The sequence below is a fragment of the Mytilus californianus genome, unplaced genomic scaffold, assembly GCF_021869535.1.
Source record: "Mytilus californianus isolate M0D057914Y unplaced genomic scaffold, xbMytCali1.0.p SCAF_3, whole genome shotgun sequence".
Lineage (NCBI taxonomy): Eukaryota > Metazoa > Mollusca > Bivalvia > Mytilida > Mytilidae > Mytilus > Mytilus californianus.
The window spans coordinates 38,226,651-38,251,923 of NW_026262679.1; the positions used below are offsets into that span (position 1 = coordinate 38,226,651).

At 30.6% G+C, this 25,273-nt stretch overlaps 1 protein-coding gene across 8 annotated transcripts in view; it reads left to right on the top strand.

Moving 5' to 3' along the window:
- Window positions 1-25,273, top strand: part of LOC127734500 (nuclear hormone receptor HR96-like) — a 167,247-nt gene that overhangs the window by 121,173 nt on the left and 20,801 nt on the right. The window contains exon 1 of one of the 8 annotated variants that reach the window (XM_052244398.1): window positions 14,326-14,783. The exons of 6 other annotated variants lie outside the window; for them this stretch is intronic. In XM_052244398.1, the coding sequence (XP_052100358.1) occupies window positions 14,572-14,783 (212 nt within the window). In that variant the 5' untranslated portion in view covers window positions 14,326-14,571. Of the gene's footprint in view, window positions 1-14,325; window positions 14,784-25,273 lie in introns of those variants that run through there. One more of the 8 variants, XM_052244397.1, reaches the window with a different exon arrangement.

Genomic DNA, 25,273 nt, shown 5'->3' on the forward strand with positions numbered 1-25,273 from the left:
TGCAGAATTATATTTGTTATTTTGATATGTATAATTTTCATATAAATGCAGATTTATTAAAGTTACATATGCAAACATTGATTTAATGCATATAGTATGCAAATTCTAGTATAATAAAAAATGCATGTCATGTATTTCTAGGATCATTAATAATTATTGACTTATAATTACTTCATTGGAGTACAAAGCACACTCAGGTAGGAAGAGATTTGATGACAGCATTTTCTGTGGAAGCTTTTTATATGAGGTATAGGTACATAAGGTCAAATAAATTCCAAATATACTAAAAATATGTCATTCCTATTTTCTTGCTTAGAACATTTAAGGCAAATAGTATTATCACATTGCCCCTGTGCCTTGTGAACACTTTTATAAGACTTTGTGAAGAAAAGGTATTGCTATTTGGTAAAAGTTGCATTAGCATCTATGCATCTCATTTGAAAGCAGTAAATGATGCATCTTTATACCACAAAGAACTGTAGGAAAAAAAATGATAGTGCTGTTCTTTTGAAATATTGTACTTTTCCAAATGTTCAAAGGAAGTCTGCTCCATATCCTTTATTTTTAATGCAAGCATGAATGATAACTTGTACAGAATTTTTGCAAGAGAAAGGCCCAAGAGATTTAATGCATTGTACACTCATGAAAGGTTGTTATAATAAGTCCTGACTGTGACAAATAATACAACAAACAATCGCTGCTGTTTTGATTGTACAAGATTTCAGAAAAAGTAGATGGAACTATTATAACTACTGTTAAGGGAGATAAATCTGGAAGTCTTCACCAATACAGGGGAAACAACTGTTAATTTTATCACATGACATTTTCTTACCTGTATCAAGAAATGTGCAGGTCTCATTCTCTCTTTAATCTTAAGACACACCATTCTTTATTTTCTTTATACCAGTTGGAGATTTTTGCCTTCAGTTCATCAAAAAATCATTTCACCTTCAAGTATAAAATAATTAACATTTAATGTCATGTAAAATGCACTTAAGAGTTTTGTTTTTTAGATAAATCAAGTCAACGCTTCAGGGTTAACATACATCTCATTATAGAAAGGGTTCCCTGCACTTTATGAAAAATGAATATTATATATATCATAATAACCCCTTGAGGTGTGATGTACTTTCAAAAGTTGATGGACTTATTCATTTATGTTATAAGTATATGCTCTAAGCCATTAAATTTAAATAAAAAAGTAATGATGCTTGTTACATGTCTTGTACTTTTAAAAAGATTGTGTAAGATTCTGAAATGAAATAGGGGTAAGATGGAACTATTAACTTTTGTCATTTAACTTGCTGAACACTTGATGTTCATTTTTTTTTACTTTTTCAAATAAAGTAGATATCCGGCTATTCACATATTTTTGTTATTGGAAAACTGATCATTTATTTGTATACTTAACTTGGAGGATATGAAAATAGTTTTAATATGTTGATGATGTAGAATAAATCTACGTTCAAGCATATAAGTAATTCTCAGAAAGTATTGAAATCTTTGAAGATTTGCAGTTATATTAGCCTGGGTGATTTGCTGAGAAAATTTTAGAGTATGGGATACATGATAAACCTAAATCATTAATAAGAATAAGAATACCATTGTTCCAATTAAGGGCCCTTGATGGGCAGCATGACATTTATGCACACAAAACAATACACTTTGGTAACAAAAAAAAACCATAGGCCTTGAAACCTTTATATAATCTGCAAATGTTCTGTTTAGATGGCCTTTGACTACAAAAGGCAGATTTATATGGGTGTTGATCAAAGGGAGGCAAACCTTGAAATTCACCAATTGATTTCTAAGAGGTTACACAGTTCTATGTACTAAGTAAATTGTACAGTCATTTGTTTATGTCTTCTGCTGAACCAATTTTTCTGATCCAGACAAACGACTCTTTAATTAATTTAGAATCATGAAAAATAGTTATAAAATTTCCGGAATTGAATTAATGTGATGTAACTTTATGATTGAATATGCACACAGAGGAAGTCATTGTGTAATAGGTCTGTTGTAGAAATATAATGAAGATGATAAGGGGAAAAAAAACAAAATGTCATCCATGTTTTTGTTACATTTATCTTATTTAAGCCAAAGGCTCTCAGAAAGATTTTCAAAATAAGGTTCATCTTTGTTTTTGTAGATATAGAATAAATATAATTGAATGAATGCACAACAATAACAGTTGTTGATGTTTAACAAAATCAATTTATATTCTTCAGTTTGGCATTTTGTCATAAGTTCCCAAGTGCACGCCATGTGTACCAGATAAACCTTCTTTTGCATAACTCATTTTAGAATGATACATATTTTGTATTCTAATGTAGTGCTTTGAGTACAAATAAATTTATCGCCCATCTTTCTTTTTTATGGCTGTCAGTTACTTATTATCATGACAGAGAAGATAATTGCCACTTTAGAGGAAGAAGCAGGTTTTGCTTTATGTCTGCATCATAGGATATCAACAACTGTTAAAGTATGTCAAAAAGACCTTGGAGACGCATCAAGTAAAAAGTTAACTTGTGTACCCCGTCAAAAGTTGTGTGAATACACGCCCACTGAAAATTTATTAAAGCAATTATCATATTACATAATGTATTATAAATGATATCAATCTTGATGTGTTTTCTCATGTTGAATGGAAGAAATATAAAAAAAAACAAATCATAAGCCAACCTTCATGATCAGGTTTCTATATGAACTGAGTCCATTTACTTTGAGGTCTCTCAGTTAATAGTTTGTTTTAGTTAGTATCTTCCGCCTCTTTTTTTTACACAATATATAATGTTTACCTTTCATTAAGTTTAGAAATGAAGTTCAAAAAAGTAAATAAATCTTTTGTATAAAAGATAGATGTAGATCAACATCATGTACTTCTGTTTGTGTTCAGTCCTAAACTACATGTATCAAATGATTATTTGTCTATGTGTGTGTTCAGTCTAGAACTACATGTATCAAATGATTATTTGTCTATGTGTGTGTTCTGTCTATAACTACATGTATCAAATGATTATTTGTCTATGTGTGTGTTCAGTCTAGAACTACATGTATCAAATGATTATTTGTCTATGTGTGTGTTCAGTCTAGAACTACATGTATCAAATTATTATTTTTCTATGTGTGTGTTTAGTCTAAAACTATGTGTATCAAATGATTATTTGTCTATGTGTGTGTTCAGTCTTAATCTACATGTATCAAATGATTATTTGTCTATGTGTGTGTTCAGTCTAGAACTACTTGTATCAAATGGTTACTTGCATACACAACAGAGATGTTTTACTAATAAGTAAAATCAGGAGAAGTCTTTAAAAGTTGAATTGATTGTCTCAACTGTAATGCACATACTTCGGCAAATAGAATATGTTTAAACTGATTTAGTCTGTACATTTACAAATTTATATGATGTTTTTATAATGCAAAAACAAGAATCTGGTCAAATGACATTTTTAAAATTTGACATTTTTATTCTTCTATAAAATTTCTAAAAACATTCATTTACAAAAATAACTTTAGCAATGATTTTTATGCATTAAAATTCCCAATTTTTCAGGTCTTATTACAAGTTGTAATCTATAAAACTATAGATGAAGTTCAATACTTTCTATATAAATGTGTCAAACACAGGATAAATCCATCAATATCCAGTCAGCAGTGTTGTGCTATTGATTTTGAGTATTTTAAATTAGATTTGAAAAAACCTTTGCTGCAATGCATTCAGTGATAGATTTTGATAAACAATTACTGAAGCATGCATATATATATATATGAAATACTGAAAGATGAAACTCCCCTTGACTTCCACAGGAAGACCTTTCTACTTTATCTTACTGTGCAGATGTAATTTTTACCTTTTTCATTCTTTGTCCATCTGTAACTTTCTTTATACATTACTCAGCTTCTGTTGTGTGGAACCATTGTACCCCCCACCCCTTGGGCGATATACTGCCATGCCATTGTCAGTCTGTACATCTATTAGGATTTGAAATTATTTGATATGTTGTTTGGAACTTTACAATATTTGAGTTATATTGGAACCATATAAGACTGTAAGAAATTTTAAAGTCTGTTGAGCAGTCACTTCCTGTTTGTGCATACTTTGAACTATTATTTTATGCACAGAGCATGAAATGTTTTGTAACCAGAAACCTAATTCTCATCTTCTGTATCAAGGAATGATTTGATATTTGATCTGGACCTTATAGTTTGAGCTAAAGTAATTTTGAAATATGCCAGGCAGTCACTTCCTGTTGGATGAAATTTCAAATTTTTATTACCATATAACCATTGATAATGAATTTTTTTTCCCAGTCAAATAACAAATGGGGATACTTTTCATGACATTGCATGCAACTTCTTGTTATAAAGGTGCTTATTTTTGTGTCACACACACCCTCTTTCCAAGGTATGGTAGGAAGCCTGACGTGCAATCTAAAACTTTATTCAAGAGTTGTACTTATTAAAGAAAAATAACAACTCTTGGACAATCCCTAGCTGACCTGTTGCATTTCTGCCCTAGGTAACATGTTTCCTTTTTCCAGTTGTAGTTCAAATTACCCCTTCATGAAGTTTAAATTCAAATTAAGTTTTTTTAAAGTTGGCAAGTAAAACTACAATAAATCATCACATTAGCTTCTTTGTAGGATTTGTTATTTTAGATTGTTAATGGCTATGCATGAAATATTTGACCCTAATTATTAAGTAATGGTCTTTGTACGGAAAAACATGGTATGAATTTGTGAGTTTTGAAGTATATCGAAGCTTCTCAGAGAATCTATATATATTTTGTTCAATTTTCTGTGGTTGTTATAAATTCTTTTTGAGATCATTTGATTGCTGAATAGCATTCAAGCAGCTGGTATTATTTATAACCTAATACTAGTTTACTTCATTTTGCAAAGGATGGCAAACATTAAATTTTTAGCCATTTATCATTTGTGGTTTTATTTCTAAATTCTTATATACATAGATTTAATTTGTAGTTCCCATATCTATCAATATGGCCAGATGAAATGTCAATGTTTAGATCAACAAAACTTGAAATGTCTTTTAGGTTAAAACTTGCTTTAAATTTTAAAAGGAATAGTTCCTCAATAGAAACTAATGCCTCATAAACAGAGGTTTCCATTTAACCTCTGCAACATAGTCTCTTAAACTACATTGCATAAACAATCTAAATCATTAATAGGACATGAAAACTGCATTAATTTAAAGAATTTTGAGATTTCTATGGTAACATTCCACTCCATTCATGCTATACATTATTGTTTTCTGCATCGATTTTTGTATATTTTAAAAAGTTTTAAGAAATCTGGAAAGAAGTAATTGCAATCAAATGGTTGTATAATTCAGTAGCTATAAATAATAGTAGAAGAGTAATCACTTTGAGGACGGAAATTGGAATGAATTGAAAAAATTATTTTATATACTCATTCTCTAAATTATTTTGATGATAGCATTAACAGTACCAATTTTTCTGCACCAGATGAGCAATTCAACAATTATTGTCTCTTAAGTGTTGCTTAAGGCCCAAATTTTGAAATCCAAAACCTTATACAAATTTGAAGTGCCGATAAGCTCAAAAAGGACTAAAAGTTATAGCCAAACCTGGATAAGGAATCCAGGGGTGCTGAGGAGACACATTTCTTAATATAAGAAATAATTTCACAAACAGCAAATTTCAAAAAAATATTTTATAACATTCAGGTCGCAAAGACTGAATGGTCAAACAACATTTACTAGAACATAAATTGAATGCTGTTATACTTTTAGATGATTTTGGTTTCTTTTTATCGTTATGTTGCTGTCTCATTGGTGTTTACCCCCACATCCCCTTTTATTGAAATGAAAGAAATTCTGTTAAATTCACAAATTAGCATAACAACTAACAATTAAAGAAAGATAACTGCTGGATTATTGTTTAAATTGATTTCATGTTTTGATCAATATTGACAGCTTACATTTGCTCTTTAATAGTTAAACAGATCTTATTAAATTAAAGTGGGTTAAGTATGAAGAGTTTTTGTCAAAACATGTCAAATTTTCACCACAGTTGTCAAACAAGGGTGTTTGCACCAAGTCACCTTTCACCATTTTGCATTAAATCACTTTTATCATATACTTGGCAAGTTTTGCAAGCAATTTTGATGAAATGTAAATTAAGTGGAATAGATAATAGAAAAAGAAAGATTTAAATTGTGCCAATAAAATGTTTTAAATCATAAAATGCAGTTAATTTCATTGCCGTGCTATATGATTTAATGTTTGCACTGGTTGACATTTAACCACAAAGTGAATCCACATGCTGTGTGTTTTTTAAAATAGAATATTTTGGGTTGATACCAAGGCCATTTGATATTTAACAATAAGGAATACTTTTGGATATAATTATTTTGGGTGATTTAGTTATAATACTATAATGAAGTATAATTTGCTGGCTTTCATGTCATAAAAACACAAAAGGGTTATCATCAAGACTGATTGTTAGGTCTATTATATGTAAATACGCTATTATTTATCCCTACAAGGTGAAGAACAGAGAAATACAGGTAAAAAGAGGAATGACCGAAATTCTTATCAGTTGAACATATCCTTTCATTTCCATTATAGAGACTGTTGATTTAATGCACAAGTTTAGCAATTATGTTTGTGAGGTTATACAATTTATGAGATGTCTTGGTAACAGAAGAAAAAGGATAATTTTTTGCCAAGTCATAATTTATCAAAGTCTGATCATATATTAGCAAATCCTAGCTAAAATGGAACAATTTTACTGCTTAACAGTGTTGAATGCGCATTGCTGGTTGACCTATATTAGTGATAGCTTAAGATTACAACAATGAGCAAAGGAACCAGATTACAACGACAACCAAGGACTTCGGCTCAGGGAATGTAAACCTTTAGCCAGGAATATCACATTGTATACCCAGTCCTTGACCTGAATAACATATATTATGACATGTGGTACGGTACTATCCACCTGAGACCAAATGATGTGGATTTAAGCACTGTACCTCCTTCGACAAAAAGCAAAACTTCTACCGCATAGTCAGATATAAAAGGCCCTGACACACAAAATGTTAAACATTTATATGTCATGCATTTAAAAATTTTGTGTTTATTTGGCTATCTAGGTTTTCGCTGTTTAACTTCAAAAGTTATCATAGTATATTTCAAGTGTTGTTTTCACATTATCAAATATTTCTCCAAGTTTACATTATTCTAAACAATGAAGATATTGAGAGAATTCTTTCACAAAACGCAGGTCAAGTTTTATGTTAATCATTAATCTACAGATATCTTCATCAGTCCAGTAGAAAAGTGCACAATAAACAAAAAAGTAGTCTCGGAATGTTTTAGGAAGAGATTATCTTATTTAAAAATCATTTATATTAACAAAATTGAATTGCACTTTTCCGTATCTAATTTAGCTAACTACCAGAATAAGATTGAATTACTAGAAACATGGCAATAATAGCCAACATCATTACCCTCAGCAGATAATCTCAACTGTACAACATAACTAGGGTTGTTACGGATCGTTCAAACATTAAGTACTATAGAGGTTAGATATTCACAGAGTACAAGTTCACTTTACATAGAAGTGAGTTGCCATTCATCTGCTGTAAAAAAACCGGGATGATACTGGATATAAAATGAGGAGATGTGGTATGATTTCTAATGAGACACCTTTACGTCAAAGATCAATGGATAAGGATGTGAACAGGTAACTGTACGGCCCTCAACAATGAGAAATATCCTTGTTTATTTCTGGCCAGAGAATGACTGCGATATTGAAGAAGAGTTAAGTACCCATTTTTTCATTGAGGTTCATTTAAAAAATGAAAACGATACGTATATAGTATATTCTATCGGGAATCAAAGAAGACACAGGGTTAATGTCTGTGAGACATTTAAACTGAGTAAATTCAAAGCACAAATTTACACTGAGGTTTTCAAAAAACTTTCAATCATAGGCAAATATTCAAACTTCTTGACACACTGTAAATCCCAAGGACAAATTCCTAATTAACCATTTATTATTATACATCATTTTCAATTCCAGTACAAAGTATTTATATTGTTCCCTTAAACATTTTATTAAACTAAATATAAATGATATATACATGAATGTTTAGACATAACAATAATTGGGTGGTGTGCAATATCCCTGATATGTCTGATACACATAAACAATGTTCACAATTAAACACAAAGAATTAAACACATTACAAATTTTGTATGTTCAGAATTGACAGAATGCACACAACTAAACACATGTAATTTAACAACCAACAAATTAGGCATTTTAAAAATGAGAAGATGTGGTATGATTGCCAATGAGACAACTCTCCACCAGAGACCAAATGACATAGATGTGAGCAATTATTGGTCACCGTAAGACCTATAACTTTGAGCAAAATCCATACTGCATAGCAAGCTATAAAAGGCCCCTAAATGATAAATGTAAAACAATTTAAATGAAAATACTAACGGCCTGATTTATGTACAAAACAATAATTTAATTTTGGATGTAACGCTTCTTCTGATTGGCTGACGTTGTTATGTTTATCAGATCATAGACATAATTTTGTCATGTGACCCTGATGTCATCAATGTTTTTTATGGTTTACTCCGGTTTAAAATGGAAATCAGAATTAAATTATAGGAAATGACTGTAATATTTTTTCTGTCTATTCGAAATAACATGAAAAATGTGGTGCACACTTTAAAATAACCCGCATAGGGGGTTATTCAGTGTGCACCACATTTTTGATGTTATTTCGTCATAGACAGAAAAAATATTACAGTCATTCCTTAAATAAATGAAAAACAAATATGTTATACAGCAACAAACAAAAACCGCTGAATTACAGACTCCTGACTTGGGACAGGCACATAAAGAATGTGGCAGGGTTAAACATGTTCAGAATTTACACAATGCACACAATTAAAACAACCAAAAAATTAAGCATGTCCAGAAGTGTGAATATGATTTTATCTACAGAATTTATAGTGATCAAAATTACATCAGAAATTAATTAGTGATAGAAAATAGATGATGGACATTGAAACACATTAGTCTAACATAGAGTTGATGATGTTATTAGTACAGTTTTACAGGTTTTGTCTAATGATCTTAAAGATTACCTTTTTGACTTACATTCAATGACACTATCCTATCACACTGTTGCCTTAGTAACACATGATAATGGATAGACGAAGACAAACTGAAAATCCTTCCATCACAAATTATTTTGTACTTCTCCGTGGAAATTCTATTTCAATGTTCACAACTTAACACAAGAAATTAAACAACTAACAAATTATGCATGTTCAGAATTGACAGAATGCATAAAACTAAACACAAGAAATTAAGCGACTAACAATTTATGTATGTTCAGAATTGACAGAATTTACTCAACTAAACACAGAGAATTAAACACATTACAAATTTTGTATGTTCAGAATTGACAGAATGCACACAACTAAACACATGTAATTTAACAACCAACAGATTATGCATTTTAGAAATGAGAAGATGTGGTATGATTGCCAATGAGACAACTCTCCACCAGAGACCAAATGACATAGATGTGAGCAATTATTGGTCACCGTAAGACCTATAACTTTGAGCAAAACCAATACTGCATAGCAAGCGATAAAAGGCCCCTAAATGATAAATGTAAAACAATTAAAATGAAAATACTAACGGCCTGATTTATGTACAAAACAATAAACGAAAAACAAATATGTTATACAGCAACAAACGAAAACCACTGAATTATAGGTTCCTGACTTGGGACAGGCACATAAAGAATGTGGCAGGGTTAAACATGTTCAGAATTTACACAATGCACACAATTAAAACAACCAAAAAATTATGTGAATATGATTTTATCTACAGAATTTATAGTGATCAAACTTACATCAGAAATTAATTAGTGATAGAAAATAGATGATGGACATTGAAACACATAAGTCTAACATAGAGTTGATGGTGTTATTAGAATTCTTCAATTTTCAGGTTTTGTCTAATAATCTTAAAGATAACCTTTTTGACTTACATTAAATGACACTTTCCTATCACACTATTGAGGTCACCACATCTGTTGCCTTAGTAACACATGATAATGGAGAGACGAAGACAAACTGAAAATCCTTCCATCACAAATTATTTTGTACTTCTCCGTGGGAATTCTTTTCATGGGTAGGACATTTATAAGTATTTTATATGAAGGTTAATTTTGTTATTTAGTCAAATGTACATTGGCATCTGTTACAGTGCAATATGTTCATCTTACAACAAAGAGATGGTTTTTACTGTAAATTTAATATTTATTTTGTTAATTCAAGCTTTAATAGAATTTGGACTATTTGTAAAGTTAAAGAAATATTTTGCCAACTTATTCTGCACGTTAAATAATGTTTAATGTGCAGTGTTGATTGGGATTCTGTAGACTTGCTGCACTTTAAAATGACACCCACTGTGTAATTTGATGTTCTATGGATATATTTGGAATTACTGGAATTAAGAAAATACTTATTTAATTCCCCTTCATTAGTGCACAAGCTGTTTTCAATCAGAATGGTGCAGGAACAATTTGCATGCAATTATGTTGAATTGACGCAAAATGAATGTGCATTATTAAAAAAAGCTAAGAGTACATTCATAATGTCAATTACAATTGTCATTATCAATTTTTCATTGTTGATTGGCAGTTTTCATGTTGCAGACTTCCTGAACATGATTGCCACAAAAGTATCTTCCTGTTTTGCATAAGGTGCACTTCTTAATTATTAAAAGTGTAAATATGGTGAAAGTTCATCTGATTGTAATTTGGCTTCAGTAATCTCCGAAGGTTTCAGAATGATGCATCATGGATAAGAAGTAACTGATGCATCTGTTGAATGCAAAGTACTAAATGTTTGCCCCATTGCCGACAAAGCTATTTTTAGCAATTATTTTCTTAAATGGCACTTTTAATAAACTATTTATGGAAAAACTGCTGTTGTCTAATAGGAGAACAATATCTATTTGTGATTTTAACGCAATTTAATGTATAGGGTCCCATGGCTTTTCTTGGTGATTTTTTTTTTTTTTTTTACCATATATGTAAAGATTATGCAAAAAAATTAATTAAATTTGCATCAAAATAAAAAAAAAGAACCTTCGGTCTTTAATAATGTACTTTTGAAGACAAATTTGTGCTTGCATGAAACTTTAGTCATAATGGAAAAATATGCAAATGATATAACAACCAATCACAGATAGCCAGCTATTTTTATCTCTGTCATGTTCCATACATTGATTGCTGCACCCATGTGACTTTTTTAGTACATTGTAATATACCAGCTCCCTCTGAAAATTCATACAAAGAGGTGCAGCAAGTCATATAATAAGTTTTGGATAGCATAATATAATATGAAAATACCACTTTAAAAATTTGGTGCATCTGCAGCACTTTTCTGGATTTACCTTCCTCAGGAATGCTCAAACCAAAAGAGAAGATCATGTTCAAATACTTGAATACTGGATGACAATATGGAGCTAGAAAATAATGTATAGAAACCCATTGGTTAATACTGTATGTTGCCCTCTAGGTGACTTTTGGTTATTTTTGTGGTTAGGTTGCTGTCTAATGAGAAGAAACTTGGTTATATATTGAGATTAAAACATTGTGAATTATGACTGTCAATGGCTAAAAAAGTACAGTTCAGTTTATAATATCCTAATGTTAAAGGACCATGATGTTGGATGAATACTACCACTATATGATTAAGTGCAGTCCTGAATTTTTTACATATTTTAAAATTTATCAGTATATATATTAAATTTCTGTATGACAACTATATCTCCAGCTACATATAAACAATTGAGCTTTTTACAGGAATGTTGTTGGGTGTTTACAAAATGTACAATGCTTCCTGTTCTGTCATAATAGCAGCCTACATAAAAGTTTACAAATTGTTTCCTTAACTGTCTTTGGGATTAACGTTGAATGGTCACCAGGATTGTTGACTTGAATGACTGTCTCAGGCATAATGACTGGAAGATTTTTCCTCAATCATTGTCACATGGGTTGACAAGCATGTGCCCATTGCTTGTAAAATTTACATGTAGGACTAGATGAACTCATCAGTACTGGCTATGTTTGAGCCACTGATTTATTGTAGCTTTGGGGTTGCAATGCATGTGCAAATGTGTTTTAAAAAGGTTAAATGGACAATGGCCATTACTAATTATTTGTTTCTCTCACAGGGGAAAAATGTAAAGTTGTTCAGACCTGCTAAAATTTGAATATCTCAATGATACTTAAAAGGTATTAACCAACCAGTAAAATAACGAATTTTTTTCTAAAATGCATATACTAAAAATTTGTCAAATTTTATTGAAATTGCAGTTTAGGCATTTATGCTATGGTCGTATGTTCAGAAATACTACAAAAAATTGTCAAAAAACTTTGTGATAAGACAAATGAAACTGAAACACTGAGAGCTTTAGAAGACAAATGAAAATGAAACACTGAGAGCTTTAGAAGAGTTTAAAGAGCTTTTTAGAAAATGTTGATATTTTGTCAAAAGACAGTACATTATAAGTACTCTGCTCCAAACAATATTGCAAGTCACATGTAGAAGTTTTTCTTTTCATAATATTTGCCTCTGGATGCCTGTCCAAATGTACCAGATAATTCTATAAATAATATGAAGTCAAGTGTTTTGCACGGAGATGGGCAAAGTCATGGTCGTCTCTGTTTTTAGTTCACATAGAATACACTGAAAACAAACATTTTTTATTTTAATTTTCCCCCTATTTTATAGTAGGAAAATCCAGAATAAGATTAAATTTTTTTTTAAAGTGGAAATCTTTTTAACTTTTTTTTTAATGTGGAAATTTTTTAGCTATTTTATATAACATTCCCTTTAAAAGTTGTACAAGTTTGATGCAATACAAATTTTCAAAATTGATAAAATTAATAACACAAATACTGCAATTGATTGTTGTTTGCTATTCATCCAGTGGCAAATATTTCATGCTCATTCAGGACAATAAATCTTATTAATTTGAAGGGGACTTAAAGGCATTTAGAAACTGGCTCTTCATTCATTTTTCGTGTGTATTAGGAAAAGCATAGCTCAAATGTTTGCTCATAAGATGGAGCATTGACATGTCTTTACATATTTCATACAAAACTTCCCCTCCCCCTATTTGTTGTAGCTGGAAGCATTCACTTCCATTTATACCTGTATTTAATTCAACAGAATTAAGAAAGAAAAATAACGTTTTATTTTCCCTGAAAAAAACAAATTGATTTTGAAAAAAAGGATGTTTTAGTTAAATCACATAAATGTACATAACTGAAATATAAATTTACAATTTCTGTTCTTTTGTTTATACATTTGCAACAGTTGTAAAAATGTAAATTTTACTTCAAATGTGTATTGTGAAAAAAGAATAACTTTGTTAAAAATGAATCAAAACCATATTAAAAGTTTATAAAGAAAACTCGATGAAACCAGAAAAAAAGGAATATAGAAATAATTAAAAAATTTATAGAACCTCCTTGCATTTTGCACAAATATGAGTATTTCTGATGGAAAACTGTTTTAAAGAAATAGTTCATATAGGTCACTCTTTCCAACATATAACTTTTGTTCGGTAGGAGGATTTAAATCTTGAAATTTCTTCATTATCTTAATTTTTGGTATTTTTAAGAAATATTATATGGATATTACATAAAAAAAATTATTTTGACTTTTGAAACTAAATGCAATAACTTTGAATTAAAGTAAAATCAATAATCTAATATTATTTATTATTATTAATTTATAGAATTTCGCTTACTTTTGAAATAAACAAATATATAATTTCAAAACCACAAAATATTAGAATGTTTGTTTATGTTATTTATGTTTATTAATATCAGCTGGACTTGGTGACCTAAGTGTGGTGTAAATATTTAAACAATGACCATTGGCATATTGCCATCGGGTAGAAAAAAGATTATATACTTACCTTTATTCACCAGGTAACATGAATCGGATGTCTAAACAGCGACTGTCTTTTTTTGTCATTGCAAATGCAAATTTTTTGAATTTTGATATCCTTCATCAATATAATCAAGAACCAATAACTGATTTGACAGATTAGAAAATTAAGATATCTCAATGTAAAAACCTACAGGTTTACCATGTCCTTAAATGTCCTGGGGGCGGAGTTTACATGTCATTTATAACTTTTACATCATTTGATTGGTGAACGGGAGAGAAATGCACCAAACGACCCAGTCTACATGCTATGTTTACTAAAACAGTTATAGAGTACTGCATAAACCCCATTTATGAGTGAAGTGTGAACCTAAGTGAACTGTGTCCTAGTTAAATGTGTGTTTCTACACCACATTTATTTTTTACTCACACATTAACAATGACATTGGTGAAGATAATAGTGTTGAGAGAAAACTTTAATTAATTGTGTGGAGACATTGACTTTTTATCCAATGCGGATTACAACAAGTTATTCTTAACAAAGGAAGTCGATAGATTTCTATATATTTTTCTAACATTATGTTTACGGATTACAATGGACATGGACATGGTCCTATTCATCACGGCCACCCTGGACACCATCCTGGCCATCATCACATGGCGGGGTATGGACCACCACCACCTCCCCCTCCGCATCATCACCAAGCCCCGTACCCTCAGTACATGAGACCAAGGGTTGATCAGACAAGCGATGTTTTCACTTGTTTATTTGGTGACTTGTTTGTAAAGTGGTAAGTGTCATTATGATTGATGTGAAAATAGCATGTTGTTAACTTTCTGTTTAAATTTATGTAAATTTTAATTGTTTTTTGTGTTAAATTTGTGTTAAAATTCAAGATTAGTTTTTATAACTTTTTGATGATCACGCATTTATGTAATAAATATCTTTCAATAGATGATATAGTTAATTAAAGATATTGACATATCGTGTTGCATGAAACATATTGTTTATTGTTAATAATAAATGCAGTAATTTTCTAATTTAAAGTAATTTATTTATTTTTCCAATATTTAATAATCTTGTTTTTATTCTAATAATCTTGTTTTTATTCTATCAATTGATTACTAATATGAATATTTCATAACTGAATCATATGTTTATAAGATATCTTTGTTATAATCGTCCTGCGCCATCTTTAAATCTTTTGTGTAAATGAGGATTTACCTTTTAACAAATTTCAAATTTTAAACCTACAATAAATTTTTAAATTTCACATTTTGAAATTGATCAGAAGTATTTATTATATCTGTAGATTTATAGCTCAAAAGGTCATCTTGTGAAAAGAAAAATCGTTTGTAACTTACACTGCTTTATCTAATAACAAATTTACCCTCAATATTCAGACCCGTTGGTAAAGAATTTTAAATTTTGGTAGAGATTTATAATTTCAGTTGTCTTAATAAAGATGTCTTTGTCTCGTATGTTAACATGTTTTATCAATATTGACAATAATAATCAAATTAAAACCCAAGTCTGGAGCCATTAGGACAATAAGGTAAAAACAGAACAAATAAAGTTCACAGGCACCCCCAAATAAAAAGGTATGAACATTCAGTAATTTACCATTGTTGTAAAAGTAAATAAAAAAATGTACTGTCTTAACATTGTCCCAAATGACATTCTGTAGACAAACCTTAAATCAAATTTTTAATTTATTCAATGTCTGTAATTTGACTATATAACTCAAGGGAGTGAGTTAAAAAATACAGAAAAATCTTATGGAAGATTAAATATTATGGACAGTGTATAGAACATGGGATTGTTCGTTGGATTAATAGTCCACTTAAACATATTATAAAAACTTGTTTCCTCCAGTAATGGATTCACCTCAAAAGTACAAATATATGAATTTCTCATTTTCTTGTGAAATCTGTTCTTCACATAAAATTTAAACCTATTAACCCACACAAACCCCTGACTGCCTAATGGGACAATTAGTATTAAAATATTATATGAATTTTATATCAAAAATGCAGAAAAAAATAATTGATTTTTTTATTCCTGCTAAAAGTTGACCTTTTGCTGTTTAGTTTTTAATAGCATTAATATTATAATCAATATTGTTTTCAAATGTAATGTTGCCATTTTTGGAATAAAACTTTTGCACTTTTACTCTTTAGCAGAATTAATTAGCTTGTTACCTAATGCAGCTGAAATTTTTTTCTCCAAGACTAAAAGACAATCCCTTTGTAATGTTTTATAATGGAGACAAATAGATTTAAATTGATGTCATTTAGCGAAACTATGGTAGGAAAAGACATGATTAGAATTTCTATTGTGTTCTTTGCTTGATCTACAGTCTTGATGCATCATGTATGTGTTCTAGGTCTTCATTCAGTGATTGCAATTCCAAACTTGCATTATCCATTGAAAACCTATATTATATCAGACATTAGGTTAACTTGGTTGACTGCTATCTCATCTTTATTAACCCTTTGTCTCCTTTAATTCCTGTACATTAAATCAGCCTTTGATAGCTTGTTATGCAGTATAGATTTTGCTCATTGTTGAAGGCCGTACAGTGACTTATTGTTGCTCAGTTTTAGGTCATTTGGTTTTTGGTCGAGAGTTGTCTCATTGACAATCTTAACACATCTTATTTTTTATTAACTGAAAAAAGGCAGGATTTTTTATTCCTCCCGAACCATTGCTGGAAACCATACTTTTCCCTTAGTTTTTGACTGTCTCATTACCCCCTGCTTTACAATGTAACTTAAGCTTTTGTTTCAATAGGTGTTATTTTCTAGTTGGTATTAAATAAGGGTGACAAATCAAGAAATAAGAGGAATTAAACAATAAGTCACATTCAACATTAGTGCAACTTTTCAAAGAACCCCATGCTAGAAACTGGGTGAACTTGGTAACATTTGTGAAATTGATATGCTTTAGTAACTTATTAATTGTTAAAACAAGTTTTTCAACATTAAATTACAAGCAGAATTAATTTTATGCAAAGGGGTTTAAACAAATGATGGCAAATGCTACAAGAAATTGTACCATATGCAGTGATTAAGTTACATGTATAAAATGCAGCAATGTTGCCAAAAAGGGCAGATAACTATGTTTCAGTAAAAAAATATGTTCTCACATCCTGTTTTAAACATAATAAGAAAATTTGTCAGCCTGAAAAAGGATGTTAAGCATTTTTATTATCAATGTTCAGTAGTGAATACATTTTACATACAAAGTCCATCGACCATGTAAATCCTACCGTGTATTGTTTTAGCCTGGAGGGACATGAGATGGCGACTTACTACACATTTTACACTCTTATATTTGACAAGTTTACCATGTACCTCACCTTATACACATTAACATATGACAATCTCCATTTATCATTGGAATAAATACACAAATATAAAAATAGCTGACCTTAACAAAAATCAATGCTCCCATAAATGAAAGCTGTAAAATGACAGCATTTAATCATTGGAGGAACAAAAAGTTGTTATTTTTATTTAAATAATAGAATAAGAATTAGAAAAATAAAAGGTTATGTGAATTAAGTTTTAAAGTCAAATTTGAAGACAAGCCTACAGTAGCTTGCCTTCAATGTAATGAATAAAATATTGTTCAAACTAAAAGTGTAGTGTCTAATAAAATAAAATCATTAAGGAATGTCTTAATGATTATAACAAACGGGAAAAGGATACCAAAAATTAACAAAAAGCTTAATACACTTGATACAAGATTTGTATAGTTTAAAGTTGTTCTGCATGAGTATGAATAGAAAAAAATGTGGGATGGTGTAAATATCTTGTTTTTGGTTAAACAAATTCTTTTATTTTAGATAGCTATGAAATATTTGCAATGTTTTGTTGTGTCATTCCAAGAAGTTAGTTACATTTTACTCATCACAAAACGTGTGGATAATTTTCTTCCACAATTACTTGAGCAGAAAATGACTAAACTGTACTAACGTCAGCAGTCAAGTATTGAAAAATAGATGATGTCATTAAAAATATGTCAAGGGTATTTAATTTATCACCAATGAAATTAAATCATAAAATTTTTCATTTATTACATTTGTAATTTTATGGAAGAAGATTTCATTGAAATGTAAAATATAAAAATATTTTTAACAATAGAATCCTTAAATTGATGTTTCTTAAATTGGCTATTTTAATACAACAACAACCATTAAAATCCATATATAAAATTTTGAAAGATGTTTCTCACATTTTGAAGTATTCAATAAAAAATTAGAGCCAAAAGTCATAAAAATAGTCAATTTAAAACATAAATTAGTGCTCCCTTATTTCTGCACTGAATTATAATTTTAAATGGAATTTTCTGACATCTGCATTTCTCTTTCACTTATTATTGAGAAATATTGAAATGGCAATGATCTTTAGTCCATTTAAGTGAGTAGGCAGAAACTGATAAGTTTAACCTTACAGGTGCTGATTTTGTGGAGGTGTACACCAAGTGTTGACCAAGAAATGGCTCTTACAAGTGCTTATTTTGGGTGGTGTACAGGTCCAAATGTTAACTTAGAAAAGTATCTTTCAGGGGCCGATTTGGGGGAGCTGTACTGTTGACTCCCAATTGTAAACCAAGCAGAAAGCCTTATACCTTTTTAAAAAAAAACAGAAAAATTCAGAAAAAGAAAGGGTTTTAGTGTTTATGTTTTTGCTGTATATAATTTCCACAGAGATGGTTAATCCGAGGATACCAGCATATCAAAATCTAATTGTTTGCGATGCTATAGAATGATGCACTGAAAATAACTATTATTTGTCAAAAAAAAGAGAAAAATCTGGAGTTTTTGGCAACTTTTGTGAAAAATCATTGATTCTTTCCAATATCAAATTGTTTTGTTTTTATTGGAAACTATCAAGTGCATGCAGTCAAATTAGAATATTAACCAAAATGTCTGTCTATAATACCTCTCCTTTAAACATTTATGTATTCTTGCATCATAATTACACTCACTCTGTGCTTCATGTTTCTCATTAAAAAAATAAAACAATTTTGCCATTTTTAGAACAAAAAATCTATTTTCACTCTCTTTCAGCCTTGAAATCTCTTTGATTATATTATATTTGCATATATTGCATTGAAGACTTATTATTTGTCAATATCTGATGAACATTTTAACCTAAATTCATTTGATTTGTAATGCATGTGCTTCGTTAAAACACCAAATAGGGCCCAAATACTAGTAGTATCTTTTCACATTTTCAACCTTTTTCTAATACTTTTGTTACACTTTTGATTTTTCGCAAGTACTGCATTAATTTTTGCCTAGAAACCCCTATATTTTTTTTTTGAAACTACATCCTTTTTTGAATTATTGTTATTTCGTATATTTTTTTTCAAAAAGGTTAAATTCACTTCTTCCAATATTTTACAGGAGTAGTCGGGGACCATTTTTTTTCACGCAACAAATACTGATTTTTGAACTGTCTATTTAAATGTCGTCATTTTGAATATCAGCTGGGTAGAAAAAACATGGTTTTGGTATTGTTTTGGATTAGTTTGTTTCATATCCTGTTTATGTCCATTTTTTTGTATTCTCTAGTTTACTTGGTCTATCAAGCTAACGTTAGTTAAATTTCTGGCTTCATATGCAGCTTGATGCACATAAAATATTTATTCATATCAAAACTTTATCCCTATTAACTCTTTTTTCGTGTTAAATTAAAATTGAAGAAATGATTTTTACAGTTTTTATCTAACGTATTTCATGCTTAAGTTAAATACATATATTAATATAGCATGTATTTGATATTTATAATAGTATCGGTTATAATCCTAAGAAACGTAAATGGCGGCCAGGAAACGATAAAGGTGTAGCTGAAAGCTCAGCTTTGACAATCTCTGATGTAGAAACGTATCAATGAAAATTCATAGCTAATCCTCTTACGCAGCAATCACCATGAAGCATAAGCCTGAAACCTTTATACTCTGATATGAATTTTTGGTCTAAGCTCAGTCAGTGGTCTTAACAGATAAAATCAACCTCATTCTATAAGACTGGATGAAAAAGTGTCTTTTTGTCAATAAGTATTGAAACTTTTCCTCCCAGGTTATCAAGAAATTTTTGAAAATCAATCAGAAAAACAAACTGTCATAATGCTCTTTAGTTCACTTATGTAGGCACACTATGCAAATGAGATGACTCTGGCAGCGAACATTCCATCAATATGTTAATGTTATTTTCAGCAAGATTTAACAAATATCATAATCTTTACAAAAGAAGTTTTTTCATGTGGAAGTAATAGTTGGAATGTCTACCATTTTTGTATGACATCAGAAAATATCAGAATTTTTCACTCAATATTAATCAATCAGACTATGATTAATGTGCAGAATGGATACATATCAATAAACCATGACATATTAGGCAATTTATGATATCTGGGCCTTTTACAGCTTACTATGCGGTATGGGTTTTGCTAATTGTTGAAGGCCATAAGGTTACTTGTAATTGTTAACTTCTATGTCATTTGGTCTCTGGTAGAGTCTCAGTTGTCTTATTCATACCACATATTTTTATTCTCATTACTGCTGTTGTTGTTGTCCTCTTTGTCTGTAAACTTTACAACAATTATCTCCTCTGAAACAACTGGGTCGATTGGAACCAAACTTTTGCGACAATCATTGGGATATCTAGTTTAGATGTGGGTTCAAGGATCCTGACTACCAACCAACTTGGCTGACATGGTTAAAAGTAGAATATCAAAAAAAATAATCAGTAAAATAAGTTCAACAAAAAGGAGATCATAGTCATGCATCATTATTCTTTAATGTTAGAGAGTGGCCATTGTTGAAAATCTACATAGATCAAGGTGAGCCACACAAACTATTTAGATACTCTAGTTTGAAATCAATGAGATTTTTTTGCTGCTGAACGTTGGGCCCTAGATCAACAGTCAGGAGTGGAACTCAGAACTAGTTAGAGATATGAATTTATTCAATGCATTTGTGAAGATTAGCATTGTAAGTCTTGACACAAAAATAATCAAATTTGGCCTACTGTGATGTGAACTCTTCTTCTCTTCTTTAGGCAACATAATGTAGGTTCTTATACATTTCAATATTTAATAATAATAAATCTGCCCATAGGGAATATCTAGAATTTATAAAGATGGTAAATCCTTCTTACAGATTTGTCTTGGCCTAATAGCCTCAATTTAAGCTTTAAATTTTCTTTTTACAAATTAAAAGACTGGATCTTACATCAGATTAAAAAGCGTAGGACATCTTTTATCTTGAATAAATGCTGATTCTCTTTTAACATAAACTGGCATGAAACAGGCAGACAAGTTTTAATCATTTACATTTTTTCACAATAACAGCTAATTTGAATTTCTGTTTCGCTTATGCAGAATGAATTTCATGAGAAATAATTCATTTCTCTTAATCCCTATGTTAAAAAAAACTATCAATAGAGGATAAATGAAATTTTCAATAAATTAAGCGATGGGGAAATATTTTGCTTCCGTTACCGAAGGTATTTTCAAATCTTCATTGATTTTGTACAGCAGATTTTAATGGGTTCCCTTTTCAGTAAAACAAGTGAGCATATGCTTGCGATATGTTTTAATTTGATAATCAAGTAATATGAAATCGGCTGTTCAAATTCCATATTTAGCTACGAAAATTTGATAATGTCATTGCATGTCCTTAATTAATCTAGTTCTATGATTGAGTGTTGTCAAGTTATTAACTTATTTTTACTTGTCAAATTTGCAAACTTCACAAAAGGAATAATAATGGAAAGATACAGAAAATCTTTAGAGTAAAAAAAGGTGAAACCTCTTTAATACAATCTGAATTGACTAATTTTCTTTCTTTTTCTATTTAATTTTAAAAAATAATACAAAGCCATTTATATATGAAGAAATCTAAAATGAGAAGTATGGTGTATGTCAAAGAGACATCAACCCAACAACAAATTTGTTAGAAGGGCAATTAAATTCTTAACAATTCATTTTTCTTGTTGGCCTTTAGATGTCTTTTCTGAGAAAAAATAATAATTATTATCATATATGCCCCCTGCCATTCAGTGGTCATGGCATATATTGAGCTGATATTTGGTTTATGAGTGTATAATAATGAGTTGCAGATTGATCTTGCATTCAGTTTCCAATGACCTTCTTTTCACTCCTGCAGCTACTCATAGCTGGGGACATAGGAATGACAGGCATTCATCTGTCCATCTGGTTTCCAAAGCATGCCTACATTTCTTGCCTGACATCAGCCTCAGTAATCTCAAAAATCTGTACTGATATACTATTTTTAGCTCACCTGGCCCAAAGGGCCAAGTGAGTTTTTCTCATCACTTGGCGTCCGTCGTCCTCGTCGTCAACTTTTTACATATTGAACTTCTTCTAGAGAACCACTGAATGGAATGAAACCAAACATGGCATGAATGTTCCTTATGAGGTGCTGACCAAGTGTTGTTACTTTGAAGCCAATCCATCACCCAAGATGGCCGCCAGAGGGGGACTTAGTTTAACATAGGACCCTATGGGAAATACATACAAATGTCTTCTTTTAGAGAACCACCAAATGGAAATAAAACATGGCATGAATGTTTCTTATGAGGTGCTGACCAAGTGTTGTTACTTTGTAGTTGATCCATCATCCAAGATGGCGGCCAGCGGGGGACTTCGTTTAACATAGGACCCTATGGACAATACATACAAAAGTCTTATTTTAGAGAACAACTGAATGGAATGAAACCAAACATGGCATGAATGTTCCTTATGAGGTGCTGACCAAGTGTTATTACTTTGAAGCCGATCCATCATCCAATATGGCCGCCAGAGAGGGACTTAGTTTAACATAGGACCCTATGGGAAATACATACAAATGTCTTCTTTTAGAGAACCACTAAATGGAATGAAATAAAACATGGCATGAATGTTCCTTATGAGGTGCTGACCAAGGTTTGTAACTTTGTAGGCGATCAATCATCCTAGATGGCCGCCAGCAGGGGACTTCGTTTAACATAGGACCCTATGGACAATACATACAAATGTCTTCTTTTAGAGAACCACTGAATGGAATGAAACCAAACATGGCATGAATGTTCCTTATGAGGTGCTGACCAAGTGTTGTTACTTTGTGGCAAATCCATCAACCAAGATGGCTGCCAACAGGGGACTTAGTTTAACAAAGGACCCTATGGGAAATATATACAAATGTTTTCTTCTAGAAAACCGCTTAATGGATTGAAACCAAACATGGTATGAATGTTTCTATTGAGGTGCCGACCAAGTGTTGTTACTTTGTAGCTGATTTTTCATTGTCCTTATAAAGTCATTTTCTACAATTTCAATGTAATTTCTGTAAACTTTACAAAAGTCTTCTGCTTTTGGTTAAATAACGGGGCCAATATTCATGGTATTAAACCAAATTTGGTCTCAATCATTATTAGGGTATCTGTTATGATTTTAATCTATTTTTACGTGATTTCCAAAACCAAAGTAGAATCAGGTGAGCAACACAGGCTCTTTGAAGCCTCTAGTTAAGGTAGTTATGCCCATAGGAAATGTAAATTTTACTGAAAATCATGAGTGCTCTTCTACCTACAAATTTTGTCATGTTATTGTGAAATTTTGTTAAAAGTTTATATCAGCAATATTGTTTCAATTTTTTTTTAAGTTTAAAAGAACCATTAAATATTGTGTTATTTTGTGTTGTTTGATAGCAGTCTCATTCACATATATACTCCACAAATCTTATTCACATATATACTCCACAAATCTCATTCACATATATACTCCACAAATCTCATTCACATATATACTCCACAAATCTCATTCACATATATACTCCACAAATCTCATTCATATTTTGTTACCAAAGATTATTCAGGGAAAATTTTTTTATTGCTGTGTTTTCACAGAAAGATTTTCCATATTGTTGCAGTTATTTGGGGCGCTTAGTATTCTGGTTTATATGTTTAATGTGAACTCCGGATTTCATAAACAAAGATAAAAAAAACTTACCAGGAGTTCTAAAAAGGGCAAAACTTATAAACTCTATTTGAATTCAAAAAGTTTTATTCATGTAATTAAGTCAAAAGACATCTTTCAGAACAGGTCACCTCTTTTTAATTAGACATATGACAATTCAAAGTGTTCCATAATTAAAGCTCTTTCTCCAATATCAGTCTGAGAGAGATATCAGTGAGAGCAATCGTGTTACTTTTCATGGGCATTGTTCCGTATTTCATTGACAAGCTTTGTAAGGTTACTCCGATAGGGTTTTGCTTTCAAGTACAGTATTCACTGTGAGATCCTATCTGTAGCGAGAATGACAGGTCTATGGTGTTGATATTGTCGACTTAATTTCTACAGCTTTTATAAACAAGGAACATAAATTGACTGACAGTATAATTTGGTATTATTATGGAGTCATACAGCTGACATCGCATTCAGATATATGTCCATTGTATTGCCGTGTGGGTCATCAAGTACGTTGGCCAGTCAGGCATGAAAAAATACAAGTAGAATCGTAAGGTGATCAAAAATCCATTACATTCTTATATTCTGTCGCCCTATGTATCTAAATAAATATTTATGCGTCTTTTATTGGTAATATTGATGGTGTTTCAAGAACTTTTCAATTTAAATGTACGTGAGATGTCATCTTAAATACTATCTACGATAACAAAATTTCCATTTTAGCACTAAAGGTTAAGAAATTGACAAAAAAAGGCATAATGTTAGCGAGTGAAGCGCGATTTATTTCAAATCATTACCCATCTCATTATATGCTATGATCTGGAGGCAGAACAGAGGTTAAATATGGACACATTCTATAAACATACACTTTGCTATGACAACACTGTACAAGGTACAATCCTGTGATCTAGTTCCTTCTAAGACTAAAGCAGTATTCGGTACTTCCAGATATTTCAAGATGAAGCTGAACATTTTACCAACGTTTCAAGATTTTTGCGAACATTTTTCACATATTTTTTTTACAGTCTCTATTCAATCTTCAATAATTTTTTTGTTTTTGATCCTTTACCATTAGTCATGCCCTAGATTTCAAAGTTAAGGTCAATGGAAAAATCATTATCAAAGAAAATTTTCAGTGAACTGACAGAGAAAGGTTTGAAACAAGTGCATTTCCTTTAACTAGTTGTATGTTAACAATCAGGTTCATGTAATATCAGAATGGACTTTACACTAAAAAAAAACTTCACAGAAAAATCGGTTGTAAAATGGATAATTTACAATAAATAAAGATTTAACT